The sequence below is a fragment of the Carassius gibelio genome, chromosome B16 (genome assembly GCF_023724105.1).
Source record: "Carassius gibelio isolate Cgi1373 ecotype wild population from Czech Republic chromosome B16, carGib1.2-hapl.c, whole genome shotgun sequence".
Lineage (NCBI taxonomy): Eukaryota > Metazoa > Chordata > Actinopteri > Cypriniformes > Cyprinidae > Carassius > Carassius gibelio.
In genome coordinates, this window is record NC_068411.1 from 28,345,953 (window position 1) to 28,369,009 (window position 23,057).

The 23,057-nt window shown below is 34.5% G+C and overlaps 2 protein-coding genes across 4 annotated transcripts; one reads left to right on the forward strand and one right to left on the reverse strand.

Moving 5' to 3' along the window:
* Positions 1-587: 587 nt before the first annotated feature.
* On the reverse strand, positions 588-12,413 carry septin7b (septin 7b). 2 transcript variants are annotated; one of them, XM_052577595.1, is made up of 13 exons: positions 12,246-12,413; positions 10,229-10,335; positions 9,672-9,772; positions 9,418-9,552; positions 8,031-8,148; positions 7,619-7,711; positions 7,005-7,101; positions 5,814-5,865; positions 5,501-5,626; positions 3,604-3,624; positions 2,435-2,570; positions 1,654-1,787; positions 588-1,475 (listed from the first exon to the last, which is right to left on the reverse strand). In XM_052577595.1, the coding sequence occupies exons 1-13, from the start codon at positions 12,253-12,255 to the stop codon at positions 1,436-1,438; spliced, it is 1,170 nt and encodes a 389-aa protein (XP_052433555.1). In that variant the 5' UTR covers positions 12,256-12,413; the 3' UTR covers positions 588-1,435. The 2 variants fall into 2 exon arrangements, with proteins under 2 accessions (XP_052433555.1, XP_052433557.1); XM_052577597.1 differs by lacking the exon at positions 3,604-3,624.
* Positions 12,414-16,368: 3,955 nt separating this feature from the next.
* Positions 16,369-22,473, forward strand: LOC127974306 (mitochondrial folate transporter/carrier). 2 transcript variants are annotated; one of them, XM_052577488.1, is made up of 7 exons: positions 16,369-16,806; positions 17,973-18,123; positions 18,435-18,520; positions 19,891-20,045; positions 20,291-20,404; positions 20,683-20,828; positions 21,898-22,473. In XM_052577488.1, the coding sequence occupies exons 1-7, from the start codon at positions 16,644-16,646 to the stop codon at positions 21,956-21,958; spliced, it is 876 nt and encodes a 291-aa protein (XP_052433448.1). In that variant the 5' UTR covers positions 16,369-16,643; the 3' UTR covers positions 21,959-22,473. The 2 variants fall into 2 exon arrangements, with proteins under 2 accessions (XP_052433448.1, XP_052433447.1); XM_052577487.1 differs by having other exon boundaries at positions 16,402-16,806; positions 21,869-22,473.
* The last annotated feature ends 584 nt before the right edge of the window (positions 22,474-23,057 follow it).

Genomic DNA, 23,057 nt, shown 5'->3' on the forward strand with positions numbered 1-23,057 from the left:
ATTTTTATTTACTGGTTCTTTAAAATGATGATTCATTTGTTGGTTAAAAGAAAAAAAGATGACAGATGCCACTGAGCTAAAGAAAAATTATTATTAATAATAATAAATTAATTAAATTTGCAAAACTTAGAATATGCAACAAACATTATTTTATTATAGTACCAAGTCAAAGACCGTTTATCAGTTAATTCATTCATAATTATAGTGTTGGTCCAATTTTTACTTTCTAAACTTTAAACATTAATTATTCTTGAAGGTTCAATCAATGTATTACCGCCATATAACTGTACATTTGGAAACATTCATTATTAATTAATACAAACATAACACATTTTAATGATTAAATATTGAGTAACACTACTTTTAATGTGATACAAGGGGATAATAAGTGATGAAAGTGTGACAACTGCCCCATAACAAACTAATTTAAATATTATGATCAGCTTTTCTTGTACAAAAACTTTGTACTGTAGTTAGATTGTAGGTTTTTTTGTAGATTTGAATTTTTATTTAAAAAAGCAACTTATGACGGTTCCCAGTCTTGCAACACTATTTGACATCTTTCAGCAATCTAAACGAGCACCCTGTATCGTCACAAGTTTATTAAGAGACTGTACAATACAAATGAAAAATAAAATTAAAAATACAGAGACGCAGAACATAAGAAACAAAACAAAAATTGCTTTGGACTCGTGTCCTAACAGCTGAAATACTGTCCAGCAGAGGGGAACTTACAGACAAACATGCTGAAACCTCTCTATCCTGAGCACGACTGCTCCTGGTCATGAATTAAGACACCCCTCTGCTGAGTATTAAGAAACATACAAAAAAATATTACGTTAGCTGTCTTGGTGTACGTATACATATTTATATATATATAAAAATAACTGAAATAACATTAATGAAGTTATAGGAGGTGGTCAAAGGATATGACTAGACAGACATTATACTTTGGAAACACTTCTGCAATAAGAGAAAAACTAAAATTATAAGCCAAAAGAGCAAATAATACATTTGCCCGTCCCTGGATGTCACTTGTGCATTTACAGTTGTATAATTTGGCCACGTTACATGGGATTCTTCATCCAGGGAAAATAGAGCACGGTCACATTTTTTCTTTTACAAAAAACGCACTTCTGTTATAGAGGTTCATGTTATTCAGTTAACGAGCAAACAATTTATCACCAAAATATAGGTCAGACATTTTTGCCAATATAAGTGTAGACATCAGCTGGTAAGTTGAATTCATTCTAGATTTCGTTTAGATTGGTATGGGTTTGGCTTGCCTAAGAATGAGTTTCACAAAGGTAAACGCTTTAGCCGAAGTCCACGAACAGCTTGAACGCCTCCATCAGACCTCTGAAGTCTGAGGCTACACAGATATCAGGTCAGGGGGGATTGGCCAATGAGAACAACCTGGGCATCATTAAAGATTTTAAAAGATCTTCCCTTTCTTCTTATTCTTTTCCAAAGTCCTGTGGGGGAGAGAAAAAACAAAACAATAATAATAATAGTAAAAAAAAAAACAGTTCTGAGCAGGGATGCGTTATTTTAGAAATTCAGAGGGGTCTTTAAAAAAAGAAAATATAAAAATGATATAATATATTAAATATACACTACATAAAAATCTTCTATAATATAGGGTATCATTACATTTTCTGCTGCTCCAGGATACGCTGCTGGGTCTCCCAGGTGGATCTCTCCTCCTCAAACTGACGTCGTCTCTCCTCCAGCTCCTTATGCTGAGCCTCCAGGTTCTTCTTCATCTGCTCATGACGCCGCTGCAGCTGCACGGGTCACACAGAAACAAGAGGTCAGGCTCTGCTACTGCACACCTAGCAGACAGCTGACACTGATTGAAGAACTTAACTACAGAGCAAAGAAGCATTTCAAACTTGTGTTTCAGTATCACTGAGATACTATTACAGTTAATTAATATTTTTATTTTAAGGTAGGGTTTTAGTTATTTTGATCTTTTTTTGTCTTATTTAAAACAAAAAGTCCAAATATTATAATATGCCTGGAATCATTTTTTTAATACATTTTATTTTCATTATATTTATTTTAGTACACCAATTTAAACTAAATATATATGAAAAAAAAAGTTAAAAAGTTAGATCATATTCAGTTTTTTTAATGGTTTTAGTTTAATCATAATAGCCCTGGTGTGGAAATGTGCATATAGTAAATATAAATGAAAGTATGATTAATTATCATCGTGTTGATTTAGCAAAAACCAATGTAAACATAACATCATTATTTTTAATATCTGTATTCTTACTGTTTTACTTATTTTTGGAATTTGCGATGGCTGTGTGGTCCAAACTATGATTCAGAATAAAATTAAATAAATTATATTTCCATAAAGATGTTATTCTTTTAGTTTTATCATCTAATCCCTTTAGGACATGTTGAGGAATTGTGCGGTCAGTACCTCTGCCTCTGAATCTTTCAGCTTCTGGATCTTCTCCTTGACTTTCATCTCAAACACCTGCTCCATCTCCATCTCCATCTTCTTCATTTTGGCCACATGCTCCCTTCTCTCCTCCTCCATCTGGGCGATAGGGCTCCTAGTATTGACACATGCAATAACAATCATGAGAGCACATCCCACAGTTTCCCCTAGAGCAGCGCATCCCTGTGCATCTTCACAAGACAAGAGGAGATGGAAAGGTGGACAAACAAAGCCCTCGTTGCCCACTCCTTATCACAAAGATGATCAATGACACCCGTTATCAATCGCACCCTCTAAACACCTCTGGCAACTAAACACACATGGCTTACCATGGCTAGTCTGGCTAAGGCAGAGAAAGAGGAGGAGAAACATCAAACGAACAAACATCCTGGTCCCAGAGGAACCTGAAAGCTGTTAATGGCCAAAGCATTTTTGCTGATCAAAGTTAGTGAGCGGCGCAGGAAAGCTGCAGAGAGTTTCGACGGGAACATACTGTTCCTGTAGCTCAATTGGTAGAGCATTGCGCTATCAAGCACAAGGTTGGGGGTTTGATTCCCCAGGAACACATGATAGGTAAAAATTGATAGCCTAAATGAACTGCTATATATATATATATATATATAAACTGAAATAAAAAAAAAAAAAAAAAAAATCAATAACAACTATACAGACATATATTAGCAAGATAAATAAAAAATATAAATTTAATAAATATTAGTGATTAAATATTTAAATAATAAATCATTTAATATTTAAACAATTCAAAATATTAATCAAATAACACTGATCTCAACTTCTTATTCATGAAATATGAGCAGAATTAATTTGAATTCAATAAAGTCATTTTTGTGAAATTTAGTAAAAATGGCAATGCACCTGTCAATCAATTTTTTTTTCTCCCACTCATAAACAAACAGTAGGATATACTCTGGGATACTTCACATCAAGAATCACTGGGAGGGTTTGACTTCCTCTAATCTAACCAGTTCAACTGGGCTGCTGTCACAAGGTCTATTACTCCCCGGGAAAATCACACATGGAATTGATGGAAAAAAGAGGGAGATAACAGACACCGCAAGCCACCGTTCCCAGAGGAAGAGAGGATCCGTACAGCACAGGGATTGGGAAAAATGTAAATGACCACTTACATGCCTTCAACCGTGTCAACTCTAAAAGACAAAAACACACACACTTAGCATGCTACAAATCATTCTGTGCACTGAAGAGCAAAATAATGTGTCAACAGAAAGCAGATGAGAGGAAAGACTAGTCTGGATTATAGCGCACATATTTAATGTGGTTTCCTGCAAAAATGGTATTTAAGGTTAGAGGTGACTTGACTATTGGAAGCTGCATGGCCTGACCACAAACGTGTCTGTGAGCGTGCGCTCATGCATGTGTGCACTCGTGCTTGTGTTAAGAGTCTGCATTCTTAAATCAAGGGTTAGCAAGCACAGCAAACTGTGAAGGGATATCATAAAGTGCCCCTATTATAGGTTATAAAAGGTTCATATTTTGGTTTCGGGAGTCCCCCAACAACAGGTTGACATGCATGCAATGACAAAAAAAAAAACACTTTCTTTGTCTATAAAAAGCATTTATTTTTACCTTACTTGCTAAACGACTCCTGAACAATTTGCTCAATTATTTATTTTTTCAAACCCCTCTTTTGCGTGACTCCAATCTGCGGTGATTGGTTGGATTGATTTCATTTTTATTACATCATGCATGTAATGCCTGATAAAGCTGTGTTTGTGAGCACAGTGCTGCTTTGCATACAGAGTTACTAGGGAAACTGCTATTTTTAACGCTGGAAAAGCAGCACCTAGTGGCAAAGAATGAATTTTCATTCAGACCAAAGCGAAAAGACCAACAAGTGGGTGGGCAGTATGCTAAATGTTTAATGTTGACGTCAACATGGAACGGCTTGGGATTCATTTTAAAAGTGACTCGTTTCAATGATTCAGAGCCGACTCTTTCTTTTGAGAGAAAATAACTTTATATACGGTGCACTTTCAGATTTAATACTTTGCAGGATGTTTTCATTCACTTAGATCAGTGTTACACACTGCATGAAAGGTAATTTTCAAAAATCCATATTAGGGGCACTTTAATGTAAATCTCCTTAAACCAGAAAAATGTACTGACAGAAAATATATTTAAGCGAGTTAACATGAAATTGAAATTGACCCCATTAACTGTTAAAACTCTTCCCGTTTTTATTATATTTTAGATTACAGAGTATGCATATTGTATTATAATTTATTATATTATATTATATTACGAACCGACTCCATTCTGTAACGGCCACTTCTAATAATCCTATCAGTTCCTAATGGATAAAATAAAGTACTGCTCTTAATCTTCCCTCGGTGAATATCCTGTCTGACTTACTTATCCTGTTATCCTGTCAAACAGTATTTTATGTTGACTTTAAACACAGAAGTAGGCCAGCCACAAATCTAAGTATGGAGGTTAACAGTGTGCTCTTTAATAAACCAAACAACAGGAAATGATGCAACATAAAATGTCACAATGCTGTTTTGAAAACTGACCATCACTTAGAATACTATATATATCAAATGTTCAGCATTGAAATTAACTTTAACTTTAGAGTAAGTGTTAGTGAGTTTGTTATTTCAACGGTATAAAATTAGACGTGTAAACACTAATATGACACTATTAATAATCAGACGGCTGTTTAAATTCATATATGCAACACCAGAGATCACATAGAACAAGGGACACATTATTGCTTGAGTGTTATAATTTACATTCACACACTGTGACGCAACGAGGTCAGAGTCGAGTGTGTTTTAAGCATCTGCGACGAGGCCGTATGGAATCTAACCCTGTATATAACGGATGCTATCTTACATTATTCCAGGCATTTCCACTCACACTTCTATTGTATAAACATCTTGAATATCAGGAAAAACCATGCAGGCAAAGGCTTTTGTCATTTGATATGAAGTGTATGTTCTGGGATCAAGTAGACAGAATTGTTTATTTAATATCAGTGATATGATACTAAATGTATCTTACTTGGTGAGCTGGCCTCTGGTATTGTTGTTGTCGATTCCGTTACAGGTAACAGCTGCAAGCTTCCTGCTTCTGTAGTTCTCATAATGGACGTTATTTGTTACGTCCTTGAGGTCCTGCATGTGGGTTCTGACACAAAACAAGTACATTTTTATACACTGGCTCCATAAAGCCATGCTTAAAGTATGAGTGCTTTTAAAATGGATATATAAAATATCAAATCAAGTGGCAATTATATTGCAGAAACACACTTTTGAAGCAATGCATTTGACAAAATTAGCCCTTGTGGTCAAACTCTTGCGGTGAGTGTTTGTACCTGATGAGCATATTCCTTAAGAGGGTGAAATCACAGTGGTCTCCATTCTCAACTGTGGAGAAAGAAACGATAATCAGGTTTTAAACATATAAAGTTATTGTTCAAATGCCATCTATAGGTATTAACTGCAGAATAAGACTTCACAAGAACTGACCACATTCTAACTAATGTAATAATTTAATAGAGCTTATAAATCACATCCAGGAAGAACAAGAACAACAACTGTTCAAAAGTCTGGGGTTAGTAAGATATTTTACATGTTTTTGAAAGAAGTCTCTCATGCTCACTAAGTCTGCATTTATCAGGCATGAAAACAGGTCAGGGGTGAAAAAGGCGAGAAAGATATTACCCCTCTAATGGGGTCCGGGGGCATGCTCCCCCGGAATAAAAATGTAAATATTCCATATTTAAAGCATCAATCTGATGCATTTTGAGATGCTTTTTTGCCAACTTGGGGAGAGCTGGAGATACTTAACTTCAACCATGAGTCAAAAATTATTACTAATTATTATTACGATTACTGTAGCCTACTGTTCATCAGTGAAACGGTGGGAGTGGAAGGAGGATCAAGCGGGAATCTTCGTCGATTTTCCGTCTCTTTTTAATGAAAGGCTTTACGCATCTGTCAATCATCCCCACTTGCTATTTGGGGGAAGAACCTAGTGCTATGATTGGTCGAACTCTTCTTCTTTTGCCGTTGCTTGATTTCAGGACTGCATGTGCAGAGGCGTCACCAGGTTTTGTGTAGTTTAGAGTGACAAATCGTACCAGCGTACTTTGAAGTCAAAATGCATATCCGCTACACAAATTGCATACAGGTTGGCAGGTCTGCTTACTGATAGAAAGGTGGACCACTTTAACTTCTGTCTTGTCAGTCCATTCACCTCAAAATCTACCCCTTTAGCTAATAATTTTCCCCCAGAGCTTTAGCTAGCTGGCTAACGTTGCATTCTCTTCTGCTGTGTTCAATGACTCAATTCATCAAGCTTTAGCTAACGTTAGCTAAGTCTATATCAACAGAGCTCCTGGGTAACTTAACTTAGATATACCAGAAAATATTACAATTATTGAAACCATTGCACTCGCGCTCCCTTCTGGCATTCGCACCTGTTTGCAATTCGCTGAATATGAACTGCAACTTTAAACATTTCAGAAGCATTTGAGTGTTAAAGCCATTTCAAGTTCATCTACCTTCTGCCACTCCCCATGGGTACTGCCTTCCTCGAACCTTCTTGTCATTCACCTCGATGATAGTGTTGCTTCCAACCACAGCCAGGGGCAACCGATCCTAGAGAGAGAGAGAGATAGAGAGAGAACGAGAGAGAGAGCAAAAGAGAGAGAGAGAGAGAGAGAGAGAGAGAGAGAGAGAGAGAGAGAGAGAGAGAGAGAGAGAGAGAGAGAGAGGCTCATGGATGGCTGTGTACAAGGAATCTGGCTGCTAAAACAACAAGAAAAGTCTGGCAGGATTTCAATGTGCAGCCACCTGGTGAACCACATGTACGGTCCACCTCCACAGACACAGATCCAGAACTTTATCATTATATTACACTTTATTCTCCTATATGAACAGCATTTAAAGCAGACGGATCATAGAAAACAGAATATTTCTTACTTTTCCTTTTGAAATACAAAGTATAACACAAAAATCCTCCATCAGAACCTTTAATGAAAGCCCTCAGAAACGACACATTTATGATATCAAAGCTCATAAACATATAACTGCAAAATCAGTCAGTTTTACACTACTGGTCGTTATACTACGAATGTTTGGAAATGTGTGTGTTACACAAATCTAGAACTCTTACTTTGATTGTTTTCACAATCTTGTTTTCCTCCTCATCATCCATTTCTGGAAACTCATAGATTTTGATCTTGTGCTCCAGGATTTCTCGCATAATCTAGAGAAACATAAAAACAACTTTCAAAATCACACAACCTCCAGAGGATCACCAAGAGCGATTGTTTAGGGTTGAGGAACATCCTCTGTTTATTTGTGGATGTGCTCAAATCTTTTCATCTGATCTTTCCTGTCTGGGCGGTAATGCTGCGCTCCTGCTCGTGGTTCCTGCAGAGATAATACTCTGACAGATGGCGAAGTGCTCAAGACACACATGGTGCCGGAGGCTTGAACTCCTGCTGTCTCTTCTTGCCTTTTCCTTAATCAGGAGTGTAAACAGACAGGACTTAGCACACAAGTGGAGGCTACAGCCGGCTGACCTGTTTCTTGAACTGTTGGCACTCTTCGGGTGTCAGGGTATCTGCTTTGGCAATCAGTGGGATGACGTTGACCTTCTCATGCAACCGTTTCATAAACTCGATGTCCAAAGGTTTCAGTCTGGTGGAAAAACATACAACAAAACACCATGATAATGATCACGGTTCTCTCAATAGCTTTTTAATGGTCTTTGCAAATACAAGAATCACCAAACCTAGTTCATACTTAAGGTTAGGGCTTTGAACTGTTGCAAAGTTTAAAAATGCCTCACAGTTGCTATAGAAAAGATAATAATGTAGTTTGGAAGTCCAACTCAATTTGATGATTTATTCAATCATGATAGAATATCTGATGATCCATAGAATTTAAAGCATATATTAAAAAATGAAATTAAATAATCAATCCAATTAATCTAATGTTGTTTATTTCGGTGTGAAATGTATTATTATTGTAATTATTTAATGAACACTGGCTGACTTTTTGAATATTATGAAAATTAAATATTGCTGTTTTAAATATAGTTGTTTTTTATTAACAAAAAAATAAAAATAAAAGAGTCACTGGTGGTCGTGTGTTGTGCTTTTACTGCTAAATTGTTTTCCGTTTTGAATCATAGGCAACAACACCCAGACTATTTACTTTCTTCCACGCTTCAGTTCTGATAATCACCATGACTGTGTGGACACAAGACTGTTCCTGCATCTTCACTGCAACGGAGCACAGATCCACTATTGTCTGAGAACAGCTGCTTATACAGTAACTCAGTCATTCTAATGATTTCACTGACTAAGAGGAAAATTTCAGTGACCTCAACTCCGGTTTGTCAATGAAATCTATTATCAGACATCTTAGCAAAAAAAAAAAAAAAAAAAAAAATCACAAACATGGGGAAAACTGGTTCATGAACAGAAGTTCAATCAAAAAAAAAAAAAAAGGCTAGAGGTTTGTAAAGACTATTTTATGCACTAAATTATGGTTAATGAAATGTTTTTCAAAGGCATCTCTTACACTAAACAAGACTGCATTTATTTGATAAAAAAATGTGAAAATGTGTAACATTCTGAAATATTAATACAATTTAAAACATCTATTCTATTTGAAAATATAATTTATTCCTGTGATGCAAAGCTGTATTTTCAGCATCATTACTCCAGTCTTCAGTGTCACATGATCGTCAGCAATCATTCTAATATGCTGATTTGCTGCTCAATTAACATTTCTTATTATTATCAATGTTGGAAACTGCTTAATATTTCTGTGGAAACTGTGATACAGCTTTTTTTTTGGATTGATGTCAACATATAATTGGTAGGTTTTCACCTTCTCTTAAGACATTATAACGTATAATGAACAGCAAGAACTCAGAAGGCCAGGTCTACAATCACTCACCCATGTCCTGAGGGTGCGATGAAATACAGGCAGCAGTGCACTCTGCTGTCCGGCATCTGCCGTCTGTTCACACGCGACTCTGCGTTCAGATAGTCCTCAAACTTACTGTCGATGTGATCAATGACCGGCTGCCAGCTGGAGCAGAAAACACAGGAGATTCAGGTTATGCTGTCACAATCAAACATCAAGCAACCTGATATTAAACCATGCTGTGATAATTATATCTGGCAATCCAACTGAAATCGTAATCTCACCAGTTGCTGTTGTCCACAGCGTCTCCAAATCCTGGAGTGTCCACTATCGTGAGCAGAAGTTGGACACCTCCCTCCTTCATCAACACTTTGGACTGCTCCACCTGTGCATAACAGACCAACTGAATTACTATTTCTACACAGAGGCCCTTAACATATGCTCTAGTAAATGCTAAATAAGACCTCACAAATAGCTGGTGTAAACACTAGTAGCTAGTGTCTGCTTGGTCACTTATGTTTACATACCACTGGGTATTAGTGGTGTTGATGCAAAGACAATTATCATAAAGCTGAAATGTTGTGTAAAGCTTTGGACTCAAGGCTACAAGTACAAACATGCAGGACATAGCATAGCTATTCCTTAAGTATGCTCGAGAAGCCAGAAGCATAGTGGCATAGGAACCTGGAAATGTGTTCTTGAACTTATGATCTAAAAAGCTTTATAAAACTATATTCAAGTATATATATAGTGTTTCCCCATTTTCTGTTCCCAGTGCACAGTTGAGAAGAAACAAGCAGCATCTATTGACATTTAGGAAACAATTCATCACTCTATATACCTGAACTGTTTTCTTGATTCGGTGTGAAGGTCCAGGATATTCTCCAGAGTACATATCAGTTAGGAACAGAGAATTTATCAGCGTGGACTTTCCCAACCCTGACTCTCCTGAAAAAAAGGACAGAAAATACAAACATGAGATTAAATTGAGACCTGTATTTATATAATTTATATAATATTTATATAATTCAGTACAACATCTTATAAAAAATACAACTAGTGAAGGAAATACCACTGCTTCCAAGAGAGCAAAATAATAAGGTTTGAGTATATGGGTTCAGTCAGATTTATTATTATTATTTTATTAAGCAATAATTCATTAAATGAATGCAATAATAATAATAATAATAATAATAATACCAACATAATTAAGTACAGACAAATATGAATTACAGGACTTTTAAGATGCATTTTTTAAAAGATAAATAGTGCTAAACAGATACAGGCTTTGAGATAGACGATGCAGACACAATATCTAAAAAACAGTGCGATATACTCCAGATAAATACATACACAATTTAGTGACAAAATTGCATCTCATTAAAAAAATATTTACTGATGATTCACAAAACTAATTTTGTTAGATTTTGAAAGAACAAAAAGGGTAAAATGTAGCACTTAATCTCTAAATGGCAATTTAATTGCTGATTAATACACTCATCTAGCATTACATTTAAAATCTTAAAAATGTGACATTTATGGCATGACACAGTGGCCAAAAACATCCATCTGATGCATGAGTAAATAGACAAACAATTAAAATAATAGCACAGATGGAATGCAGGGACATGCCCTGTGTGAACTTCCCCTACACGTATTACGTCAATGCCGGAGGAACAGCATTTTTTGCATCCAGTCTAAGAACCCTAAGAGACCCAGGGGAGAACAGTGGAATTAACCTCACAAGCAGCTTTTTGGCAGTTCTTTAGTAAATCCGTTAATGGCCAAGATGGGACTAAGTCAACTTCATTCTAAATACTTAGCACTAATTGTTTTGGAAGTTTAAATATGACCAGCTCAATACCTCTCCAGCGTTGTGATGATGCTTCATTATTATGTGTTTAGCATTAGTGTGAACACAGAGCGCACGCAGTGGGACCAAACTACTAGAGTGACGGATCAGCACTGGATGAAGGAAAGAACTACGAGAGCGTGGCATTCATCTGTGCGGTCTCACACAGTGAGGTCAGCACACTAACTAGAGTAAATTGCTTCTGGCAGGGCGAGTGGCTGGCACCATTATAGACTTGGCCGTTTTCCATACCCAAACACTAATGCAAGAACAACTGGGTAAAGTCCATCCTCAAAGCACAGCCAATTTGTATTACAAATCAGCAAGAGAAAGCACTATAAAACTTCATTTATGACATTAAAATCAGTTTGGATATTATGCGACAAAAAAGTTTAAACCATCTACCAAAGACGATCTTTTGCAGCTGTAAAGACCACAAATAATGTTTGGATTGAACATGCCTTTCGCTTGCGACCGAAAATAACTGAAACATGCACAACCATGAGTCCCCGGGTCAGATTCATAAACGCAGGGGATGTCGGGTACAAAACCGCAGCTCGCACACAAAGCCAAAGCAAACACAGCTTTCGGAGCAAATTCCAGCTAAAACAAGACAGATCCCGTATCACTGCATACTTGATTAAATGTAAAAGAATCAACTTCAAAGCTATGCCTTCAAAAAATGTCAGCCATTTAGGTGTTCTTTACTGACAACTCAAGTTGAACAGGATGTGAAATCACTGCCATCCAACCCCTGCTTCCTGTGTGGTTATCCAAACAGCGTTTAGACCAAATGTCAAGAATGTAGTCTCTAACTGGCAAACATTCAAAACTAGACAGGAAGCTCCTCAAGTGGTCTTAATGATTCCAGCACACACTGAATCCATCACAAGCAATGTGTTGCTAACGTAGTTACACGTTGAGTGTAGTTTGGTATTTGCAAGCCGCATACCGAAGGTTACAAAGCAGATCGAGATCAATACATTCAAAGAATGTGTTTCCTTACCCACAACCATCAGGGTGAACTCAAAGCCCCGCTTCACAGACTTTCTGTACACTTGGTTGGGAAGGCTTGCAAAGCCCACGTATCCCTCCAGATTCTTCTGCTGCTGAACACAGACAGAAAAACACTTTTTTGATCAGACAGACTTGCTGGTATATGCTCACTGTGAATAACACTCAATTGCACTCTCAAATAGGCAAATAGAAGGAGATCGTGTTCTACTCCCCCTGTTTTAGTCATACTTACTGCTGTGTATTTGAATCCCAGAAATGCATGGTATTGGTTGAGGGTGATGGGGAAAAAAATGAAGATGTCAGAAGAGAAGTTTTGCACGTCCAAAGTTCAGCATACAACAGCAAAGAGGGAGAGAAAAAAAAAGCACACAAATTTATGACATACACACAGGCTCCAAATGCTTGAAATTGCTTTGGCAAGTAAAAAAACAACAAGAGACAACAAGGTTTAAGCTGAACTGCTCAGTGACACAACACAAGTGACTCAAATCAAACATATTCAAACATCCACTGAAGAATAAGTCTATATAGAACAGCAGTTTTCAAAAACTGGGGTTTGCAAAGGAGTTTCAGAGGGTCAAGAGCAAAAGTTTAAGGGGCTTTAGTAAAGTAAAGATAAAATAATTCATTTAAATTAAATAATTTAATAATAAACTTATTAAACAGTACAGTAGTACTAAAATACTACAAAATAGAAACAAAAAATATTCCAATTAATATTTTGTGCATATATATATATATATATATATATATATATATATATATGAATGTGCGACCATATCGTGCTGATTAATGTGTGGCACTACATGAGAAATGATGGTGCAGAATATTATATATATATATATATATATATATATATATATATATATATATATATATATATTCAAAGCTCTTTATACATGGGCTCTGTTGCATCAGGATGATCATATTTGGGTCTGTGGCATCAATTATAAAACAGAAAACCACATGTGGAATATTTCTCACATTAAGTCACAGAAAAATAAATAAAACAAGGAACAAATATAAAACTTTATTTTTATATCAGAGATACTAAAATGTTGTATACGATACTTGTAGTGACATAATGAACTTTGTTTACATTTCTCATGATCATAAAACCATTTTCATCTAAAAACATATGCATTAAATTAGTTTTACAGACAGCTGTACCTAAATATGAATTCAGTTATTTATGAGATTTAGATTAGATTTAGGCTACACTGAAGGAGCTCAAATAGCTTTGATTTGCCCAATATTTTTGGTCAATACATAATTCCCACTGATGACTAAAATGTGCTAAACAGAAATAATAAAGAATGAGTAGGTGTACGCAAACCCGGACTAAAACTGCATGCATGAATCATAAAATGACAGCTAAATGTGAAACGATTAGGGTTTCTGATAATGGCCTGGCAGTTGAATTACTGGAAAGTCAAACAAAAGCAATATTTTGTACATAAACCACACAAGTGTGAAGATGGTTTTAAAATGTGCGACCATATCGTGCTGATTAATGTGTGGTACTACAAGAGGTGCAGATTGCCGAATATGAGATGCTTTAACGCACAATTAGAGGTCACAAACCAAAAATGTTTGGTTACACTCAGCTGCATCCTTTAATGTCACCAGCATAATTTATTCTGCACGATAACTTGGGTTAACAATAAATCTCATGATTAGTCTGAGCAATATACACAAACCTCAGGCACTCAGTGGTCAGAAGAAAATGCAATAAGTAGCCAAACAGATGAGAAGCAACACTAATAAAAAGTCAAATATTAAAGCCACACAGTTGAAAGTAAAATACACAAACCCAGGGTCACACCAGGTGAAGAATTTAGTTGTTAAAACAGATCTGTCTACAGGATGTGAGAGCCTGACCGCAGTTTTAGAGCATGCCTGAATGACATACTGCATCTGGTTCAATGTGAAGGAATTAACTAAAGGAAATTACATTTTAAAACACTTCTATCTGCCTTTATTCACCAAACCATTAATAAATAGCTTTAAATATATATTTGTGGTTTTGCATAGCATCAGCTGTCTCTCAATCCACACATTAGCAAGTAATGATGATATTTGCATTGATAAAAACGACCAATTCATTGTAAAATGCTTATAGATAAGATTATTATGTCAATCCTAAAAACAATCTGCAAAACAACATTGATTTTTTTTTTCATGGATTTGTTTTCAAACCTATCAGCGTTTTTCTTTCTGTCTAGTATCCACCTAAACAACATCTCATAGACATCGCAGGACATATTTAAATGAAACTCCAAAACTGTTGAAATATTTAATATGCAAGCAAAATGTAGAAATGAAATTGCTGCATTATTCTAGCAACTGTGTGATTGTTAGCTGCTAACCTGCATTAGCTTGTGCTCTAAAAATGAGTATTAATGCAAATTATGTGCCGTTATATTTAGCAATTAAGAAAAAAGACGTTTAAAGAGGAGTGTAACGTTATTTGGTTAATATTGATTAAATTCTAGCGAACGAAATCCGTTTTTCGCTCTTCAATGATTCGCGAGAGGAAAAAAACTGACAGGAAATGCCTCGCGCGCTATCACTAACCTACATTACAGTAAAAACATTAGCGGGCGTCGATTTAAACCACCGAAATGCTTCGACTAGACCCAAAAGCCGCGTAAACGTTACCGAGACTCAAACGCCGATGTTTGGTGTATGGTATATCGTAAAAGTGAGCGGAACTTACCCATAATATTAATGTTCAAGTGCAGCTTTGGAAACCGATCGTTCTTTGGCAGCCCTACATTCCCCTTGATACCACTTCCGCAAAACTCAGATACGTCAGCGGCGTAACACTCATTCACATGAACGGAGAAATATTACGCAAAGTACGTGACTCAACTTTGGTGAATTGCCAGGCAAATCAATAAATCTCGCGATATTAAGTACGAACGCACGCACACCTCCCAGGAGCATATCAGAAAGAGAGACAAACAATTGAAATATTTTTCCGTAATCACCCCAATATATTATTTCTGAAATGTTCAGCATTAAGAGATCTTTCTGGTCTGAAGACTGCGGGTAAGCTTTGACCTACATACTTTCAGTACTTACACAATAAAAGTGCCACCAATTAAACTCTTGTTTTGGTTTTACAAATTTGACTAATTATATTATTATTATTATTATTATTATTATTATTATTATTATTATTATTATTATTATTATTATTATTATTATTATTATTATTGTTGTTGTTGTTGTTGTTGTGGTTAATGTATTATGTATTGTTATTTATTTGTAATATAAATGTATGAAAGTAGCATTGTACTATTTGCAAACTGGTCTTACTTTTAGTTGTGTTCAGTTTTTTTATTTTTTTATTTTATTGAAAGCAAAAAGTAATTATACATTATTAAACATGCAACCGTTTATTACCGTTTATCATTCTTTATTTCGAATTTTTGTATGTAAAATTGATGCTCTGTGCAATTGTGTTTAGCTTTAGACTGAGTGCTTTGAAATTTTTGAATTCTAAAATTGTCATCTAATGAATGAAAAAATAACATTTCTCATAAACAATAAATCTTCTAAAATGTATGCCTTTTAATGTTTCTCAGTACCATATATATATATATATATATATATATATATATATATATATATATATATATATATATATATATATATATATATATATATATATTGCAAGAAAAATCTTGTACAAATATACAAAAACACAGTGAAGCGAGATATAAATACACTCCAATTAGAAGCATACATAAAATAAAAATAGACATTCTGGATTTGCATATACAATTATAGTATTATTGATACATAAAAGTGCAAAAATAAACTTACATTCTTTTGGAAATGTTGTCATAATACATTAAAAACTTGCTACTCTTTTTGTTCTTTGTAAGACTAAGAGATGAAACAAGAGAGTCGTTTCTCAGTACCATATTATTCTAATAATAAGTTTCGTCATGACACTATTTGAGAATATCATTATATTACATAATATTTATAATAATATACAAAATGAAAATGAAGAAAAAACTGTTGTCGACTGCGAATTCTTTTAATCTGGGTCTGTTTCTTATTTTAAATTAAACTGGTTATTTATTATTTTCTAATTTCCGCTAATATATTTCGTCATGGTAGGCGTTTAAGACTCTTATTTTGAAATCGCAGTGGTACGCATGCGCAGCATGTGTTGCGTAAAACACCGTGTGCGAATCATAACTGCTGTCTGTCACTGGGAATAGTCTTACATTAATTGGTAAGGCCATGCACACAGTTAATTCTTACTGAAATAACAAATCCCAGAAAGGTCTTTACCGGTCTAAATGTTTAGACTGGGCCAATGTTAAAGTAGGTGGTTTAGTGTGTTGACCTGCAGTAGGGAGCAGTCATGAGCCCCAGCCAGGGCTCCCCTGTCCCCCTGACCCTCACCAGCAGCCTGCAGAGACTCTTCAGTCATGTGAAGATCGAGAATCTAATAGCAGGACTCAGTGGAGGAGTGGTGTCCACACTAGTGCTGCATCCTCTGGACCTGGTCAAAATTAGGTTTGCAGGTATGTGTAAAACCAGAACCAGTATGTCATTAAACGTACTTGGTGATTATATCATTTGAGGTCAATAGATCTGGCTAATAATATTATTTAGTTATTCACTTTTTTATTTTGATAAAACAATTTAAGTACTGTATATAGGAAAAACATTAGTAATTGTTATTAATAGGACGTTGTATGTCATAAACAGATGCAGATGAAAATATGTTAAGATTTGATTGCTGTCATTATCTTATTTATTAATAAACGGTTTGAAAAAATATTATGGTGTGATTAGCCCCGAAATAATTATATGAAAATATGCCAACAAATATACGTCTAGTTTAATTCATTTTTATAGGCAAGGCAAGTTTATTTATATAGCACATTTCGTACACAATAGTAATTCAAAGTGCTTTACATAAAAGAAAGTAAAATAATCATGAAGAAAAATAATAACAAGAATAAAACAAGCAATTAAAAAAATGGAAAATTATTTTAAAACACTTAGAAATAGAAAATGATTTTACATAAAAAAAATGATATATAATTATTATAATTATTTTTTATTTTTATTTAATTAAAAATACATATAATGTGGTGGGATTTTCTAAGTTAAAAGTTATAGTAATGTTTAATAATTAACTTTTAATTTTTATAAAAAAATGTAGGACACTACATAGAAAAAATACTGACCCACATCATTGACTGGATGAATAATACTACAAATTATATGATTTGAATATATATTGCAATATATTAATATGTCAACTGTCATGATCTCATCAATTCATCAATAAACTTTACACGAAAATGTTATGATGTGATTAGTCCCAAAATAAATATATGTACACGTCAAGATCTTGATGACTACTTTAATAAACTGTTTGATTATATTTTTTATAAATATTGTAATTGTATTGTATTTTAATATTATTTTTATTTAAAAATATTTTAAGAAATATCTTGATAAAAAATAAAATAAGTAGTCTATTACCAAATCAGTTTCAATTTATGATTTCAAGTAAATCAATTAAATTGATTAATAATAAATCTATTAGTTTTACAGATTTTCTGTAATCTATATACTGTATATGAGAGAGTTTGCTCTAACACAAGCATGCATTGCTGATACTGTATGTGTGGCGTGAGTAGGGCAGGCTCATGTTTCACTCTTTACTGTATTGCAGTGAGTGATGGTTTGGACGTGAGACCGAAGTACAGTGGAATTCTGCACTGCATGAAAAGCATCTGGCAGCAGGAGGGTCTCCGGGGCCTATATCAAGGTGTCACCCCAAATATCTGGGGTGCTGGAGCATCATGGGGGCTATACTTTTTCTTGTATGTATCAATCTGTGATAAGCACAGTTTAACTGTCATTTTGCATTATTGACACAATGTTTTCCAGTTGCTTTGGCACAATCTTTTTAGTTTAAAGCACTATGTAAATAAAGGGAGACTTGACTTAATGCATCCTGTATGCTACATATTTTTTTATTATGTAAGGAGCTGTGAATTTGTGAAAATAATGCATGCTTTACTTTTCAGTTATTTAGCAGTCCAGAGTCTGTTATTCTGCTTACCACAGATTAATACGTATAATGTTAGATATAAATCTCTCTCAATTAATATAACTTCTTTTTGATTCGTAGTTACAATGCAATCAAAGCTTACAACAAAGAAGGCAGACAAACAGAGCTAAGTGCCACTGAACATCTGCTGTCAGCAGCCGGAGCAGGTCAGAATCACCACAGATTATATATATATAATATTCAATTTTCACCCCAAAATCACAACCAAGAAATATTATTATTTTAAATACATTATATCTTGCTTATATAAAATGAGGGATATTTTATGATAGTTAAGGGTTTTATTTAGCATGAAAACAATAGTTTAGTCATTTCTTCTGCCCGTTTTCACAAAAACAAAAAAAGTAATAAAAATAATAAAGAACATTAATAAAATATTTATATCAAATTTTGTCTGAAATAGGCTTCAACTCAAAATGAAATAAAAAGGAAGGAAATAAAAACAATTATATGTGAGATTGAGTTGAAATATGGGTAGCATATGAAATGAAATGAATGCATGTAGTTGTAACAACTTTTTAAAAAAATAATTCTTGAGTGTTTTTACTCATACAAGATCTCACCTTCACTTAAAATACGAAGGATGAGTACTCCTCTTGTTTTCCTGTGTATTCCTCATTTATTTTCTCCCATCATCAGTCAAAATGATAAAGACGCTGACAAAGTGAATTTCAACACATGCCTTTCTAATCAGTGCTGACAGATAAACTGGAGCATAACGAATGAGGCATAGCCCAGGTATTGATCGCTTGTTTTTAAGTCTGAAACACATCATCTCTCGAGCGCTGTAGATCAGTGCTGCTCTGCTGGTGGGCCGTGATCTAAACATGGCTTGAATATTTGTCCTAAAATAAAAATGCTATCAGAATTAAATAACTACCATAAAAAGTAAACTACATTTCTGTTGTTGTTTATGCTTTTATCAAATTATATATTTTTTCTCATTTTATATATACATATATATATATATATATATATATATATATATATATATATATGTGTGTGTGTGTGTGTGTGTGTATTTGTATATATATCTATATACATGTACGTATGTGTGTATATTAAATGTATGTATATATACACCTACCACAAAGACCCCAAATCAGATGCGCATAAGATTGCTAAAATTAAACAAACCCTTATTTTTTATAGCCGACTGGGTACAGTATAATCATTAGCAGAGCAATCTATCACTAGACCAGCAGTCATTTTACATTAAATGACCACCGGCTAAGTCACGATTTGTCCATTAATATCATAAAAAGCTTTTTGTGACATTAAACGCAATGTAAATTGCTTTGTGTATAATCTAAACTTCCAGCAAAGAGCTCATGTTGAAGAGTGTGTGTGTGTGTGTGTGTGTGTCATGGGCTTCTCTAATTGAAAGAGGTACATCCTTTACTTGAAATGACCCAGCGTGAGCCATTTAGGTCCAGTAATGACTCTTTTCATGTGGATCTTGGTTTTACAACAGCTGCCGTTCATTTACTTTATATTCAGTTTCACTGTTTTTTAGGGGCGATGACGCTTTGCCTGACTAATCCGATCTGGGTCACCAAAACTCGCCTGGTTCTGCAGTACAGCGCAGATCCATCTAAGAAGCAGTACAAGGGGATGATGGATGCTCTTGTGAAAATCTACCACCATGAAGGGATCGCAGGACTCTATCGGGTAAAAAAGAGTTTCTATGGCAGTGTACAGGTCGTTTTGTGCAGTCGCTGGATGGATCGTTTCCTTTTACTAGGAAAAGTTGATGAAACTCCCTTTGTTCCACTAGGAGGAGCACTTGTATAAGGAAATATGGAGTGTGCATCTGAATATTTGTGATTGTGTGTCAGTTGCATGCTGTGGGGTTTGTTTGTTTGTTTGTTTTTTTATTTATTTCATCTAGCTGAGTTAAGTGTTATGATCCCTAGGGGTTTGTCCCGGGATTGTTTGGAACCTCCCATGGTGCACTGCAGTTCATGGCATATGAAGAGCTGAAGAGAGATTATAACAAATACAGAAAGATGCAATCAGATGCTAAACTGGTTAGTATGAGCAAGACACACTTTAGACGCATGGTTTATAAAAGGAACTGAATGTTTTGCTTCCTGCATTAAAATGGGAAACATTACATTACGCTACAATAAACATTTCAAAACAGCAATCTTGTCGTCACTTGACCTTGCATGTTTAATTTTAGGTGTCCAAATAGATTTCGGCATCACTTTACACAGTGGTATTATGCTAAACAGCCACTTTTGTCGGTTCATTAATGCAGTTTGTTGAAACTCACGGTGCATTTTGTGCTCTATTTGCTTTCTAGAATGCATTAGAATACATTACCATGGCAGCTTTGTCCAAAATATTCGCAGTGGCTACGACGTACCCGTATCAGGTGGTCCGAGCCCGTCTGCAAGATCAGCACAACACGTATGATGGAGTGGTAGATGTCATCCGCAGAACGTTTAGGTAAGCATGAGATTTACATACTTGCTAATCAAAAACAAGCACATTAGCAAACCAAATGTTGGGGATCTAAATAACAAAAACAAAGACAAACTTGACCTTTATGCTATCAAACCCTCCTGAATACCCTATAGACTTAATTTGAACTGCGTTAAACTATTTATTATACACTACGGTTCAAAAGCTTTTTAGTGTAAGTCTCTTTTTAGTGCTCACCAAGGCTGCATTTATTTTAATTTAAAAACACAGTAAAAATTTTCATATTATTACAATTTAAAATAATTGTTTTCTATTTGAATATATTTTTAGATTTTAATATGTTTTTGATAATTAAATGTAATTTATTTCTGTGATACAATGCAGAATTTTTCATCATTATTACTCCAGTCTTCAGTGTCACATGATTCGTCATAAAACTTTTTAATTTTATTAATTAATATATTATTATCAATGTTCAAAACAGTTGCTTAATTTTTTTTGTATAAATGTTAATAATTTAATATAAATATAAATTCATTTAAAATATAAATATGTTGTGTAATTATAATATTATAATATCAATCACATACAAACTTTTTGTAATATTTTGCAATATTATTTTTGTAATATAATAGTATTTACTGTCACTTTTGTTTAATTTCTTTATTAGTAAAAATCTTAATAAACCTAAATACCTAATACTTGTTACTAGAAAATGATCTAAAATCATAACATTCTTTAGAAAATATTAAAAACAGCTAGAGAACCCGTAACAGGTTGATATGAGCATACTTAGTTGCAAACTGATACATGTGATGAATTTTAGCATCAATTTTCTGAGTTGAGTTGCATAAACATAGCCACTATGTCAAGAACTAGTTTGATCACTTACAGTTAGCCAAGTGGTAATCAGTCTTGCTTTACCTTTAATCACTTTACCTTTTTATGCATCTGGCTTTAAAAAGTTATAACCAGTGGTGGTCAATTTTAAGGCTAGTCTAAGCAGTTTATGCAGATGGTAAAAGGTGCTGTGATCTTTTGTCTATCTCCTGGTGTTTGACCAGAAACGAGGGTCTCTTGGGATTTTACAAAGGCATGGTGCCCAATCTGATCCGAGTCACTCCGGCCTGCTGCATTACCTTCGTGGTCTATGAGAATGTTTCCAGCTTCCTCCTGGACCAGGACAAGTGAACTGAGAACAGGAGTGAGTGCAGTGGAGCCGTCCTGCAGGGAGCAGAGCAGCCTGGGATGGGACGTCCCATCAGCGACAGTGTTTAATGCCAGTGGAGGAGTCCGGGATGTGAATAGAGAGAAATAATACATCCTGGTCTTCTCTGGAGAACTGAAATGCATAATGTTACAGAGTTCAAAGTGTCTAACAGAATCACGTCTGATACTGTTTTTTTTCTTGAACACTGGTGACATTATGGTGAATATGGACATGAGGGATATACATTATGTGACCATTTTTAAGTGGCTGTTAATTATGTTCACATGCAGGCTGTTAATTTCTGTTTGTCTAATTAAAAATCATACATACAAACAAGGTTTTAACCTTTAATCAAGATCTTAAGATAAATTATGTAACTAGGGCTGGGCAGTATATGAAATATCCATATTTGTTAATTCACTGGTAATATAAAATAAAGCAACATTGTGAATATTGAAACCATTTTAATGTGCTTTTTAACTTCACGATTCAGTACACAAAATTTTTTTTATCCATACGTGTGGCAACGTTTTAGTTGGTATGAATTTTGAAAAGAATTTTTTTAATTTAAAATTTAAATTGTTTTTTAAAAAAAATTTATGCTAGCCATAAGAGGCTGCTTTATTTGATTAAAAATCATAATTTTTGGGGAATATTATTAAAATTTAAAATGACTGTTTATTATTTGAATATATTTAAAAATGTAATTTATTCCTGTGATGCAAAGCTGAATTTTCGGCATCATTACTCCAGTCTTCAGTTTCACATGATCCTTCAGAAAACATTGTAATAATGTTGATTTGCATTAATTATCAATGTTAAAACTGTGTTTTTTTTCAGGATTCTTTGATTAATAGAAAGATCAAAGTAACAGCATTTCTTGAAATAGGAATCTACTGTAACATTAGAAATGTCTTTTCTGCCGTTTCATACCAAATGTATACATTTTGAGATCTGTATTTCAAATATTGTTAGAAAAATAATGACACCATTTGTTTTTGTTTTTAGCTATATTGCCCAGCCTTAATCGTAAGTCATCAGGG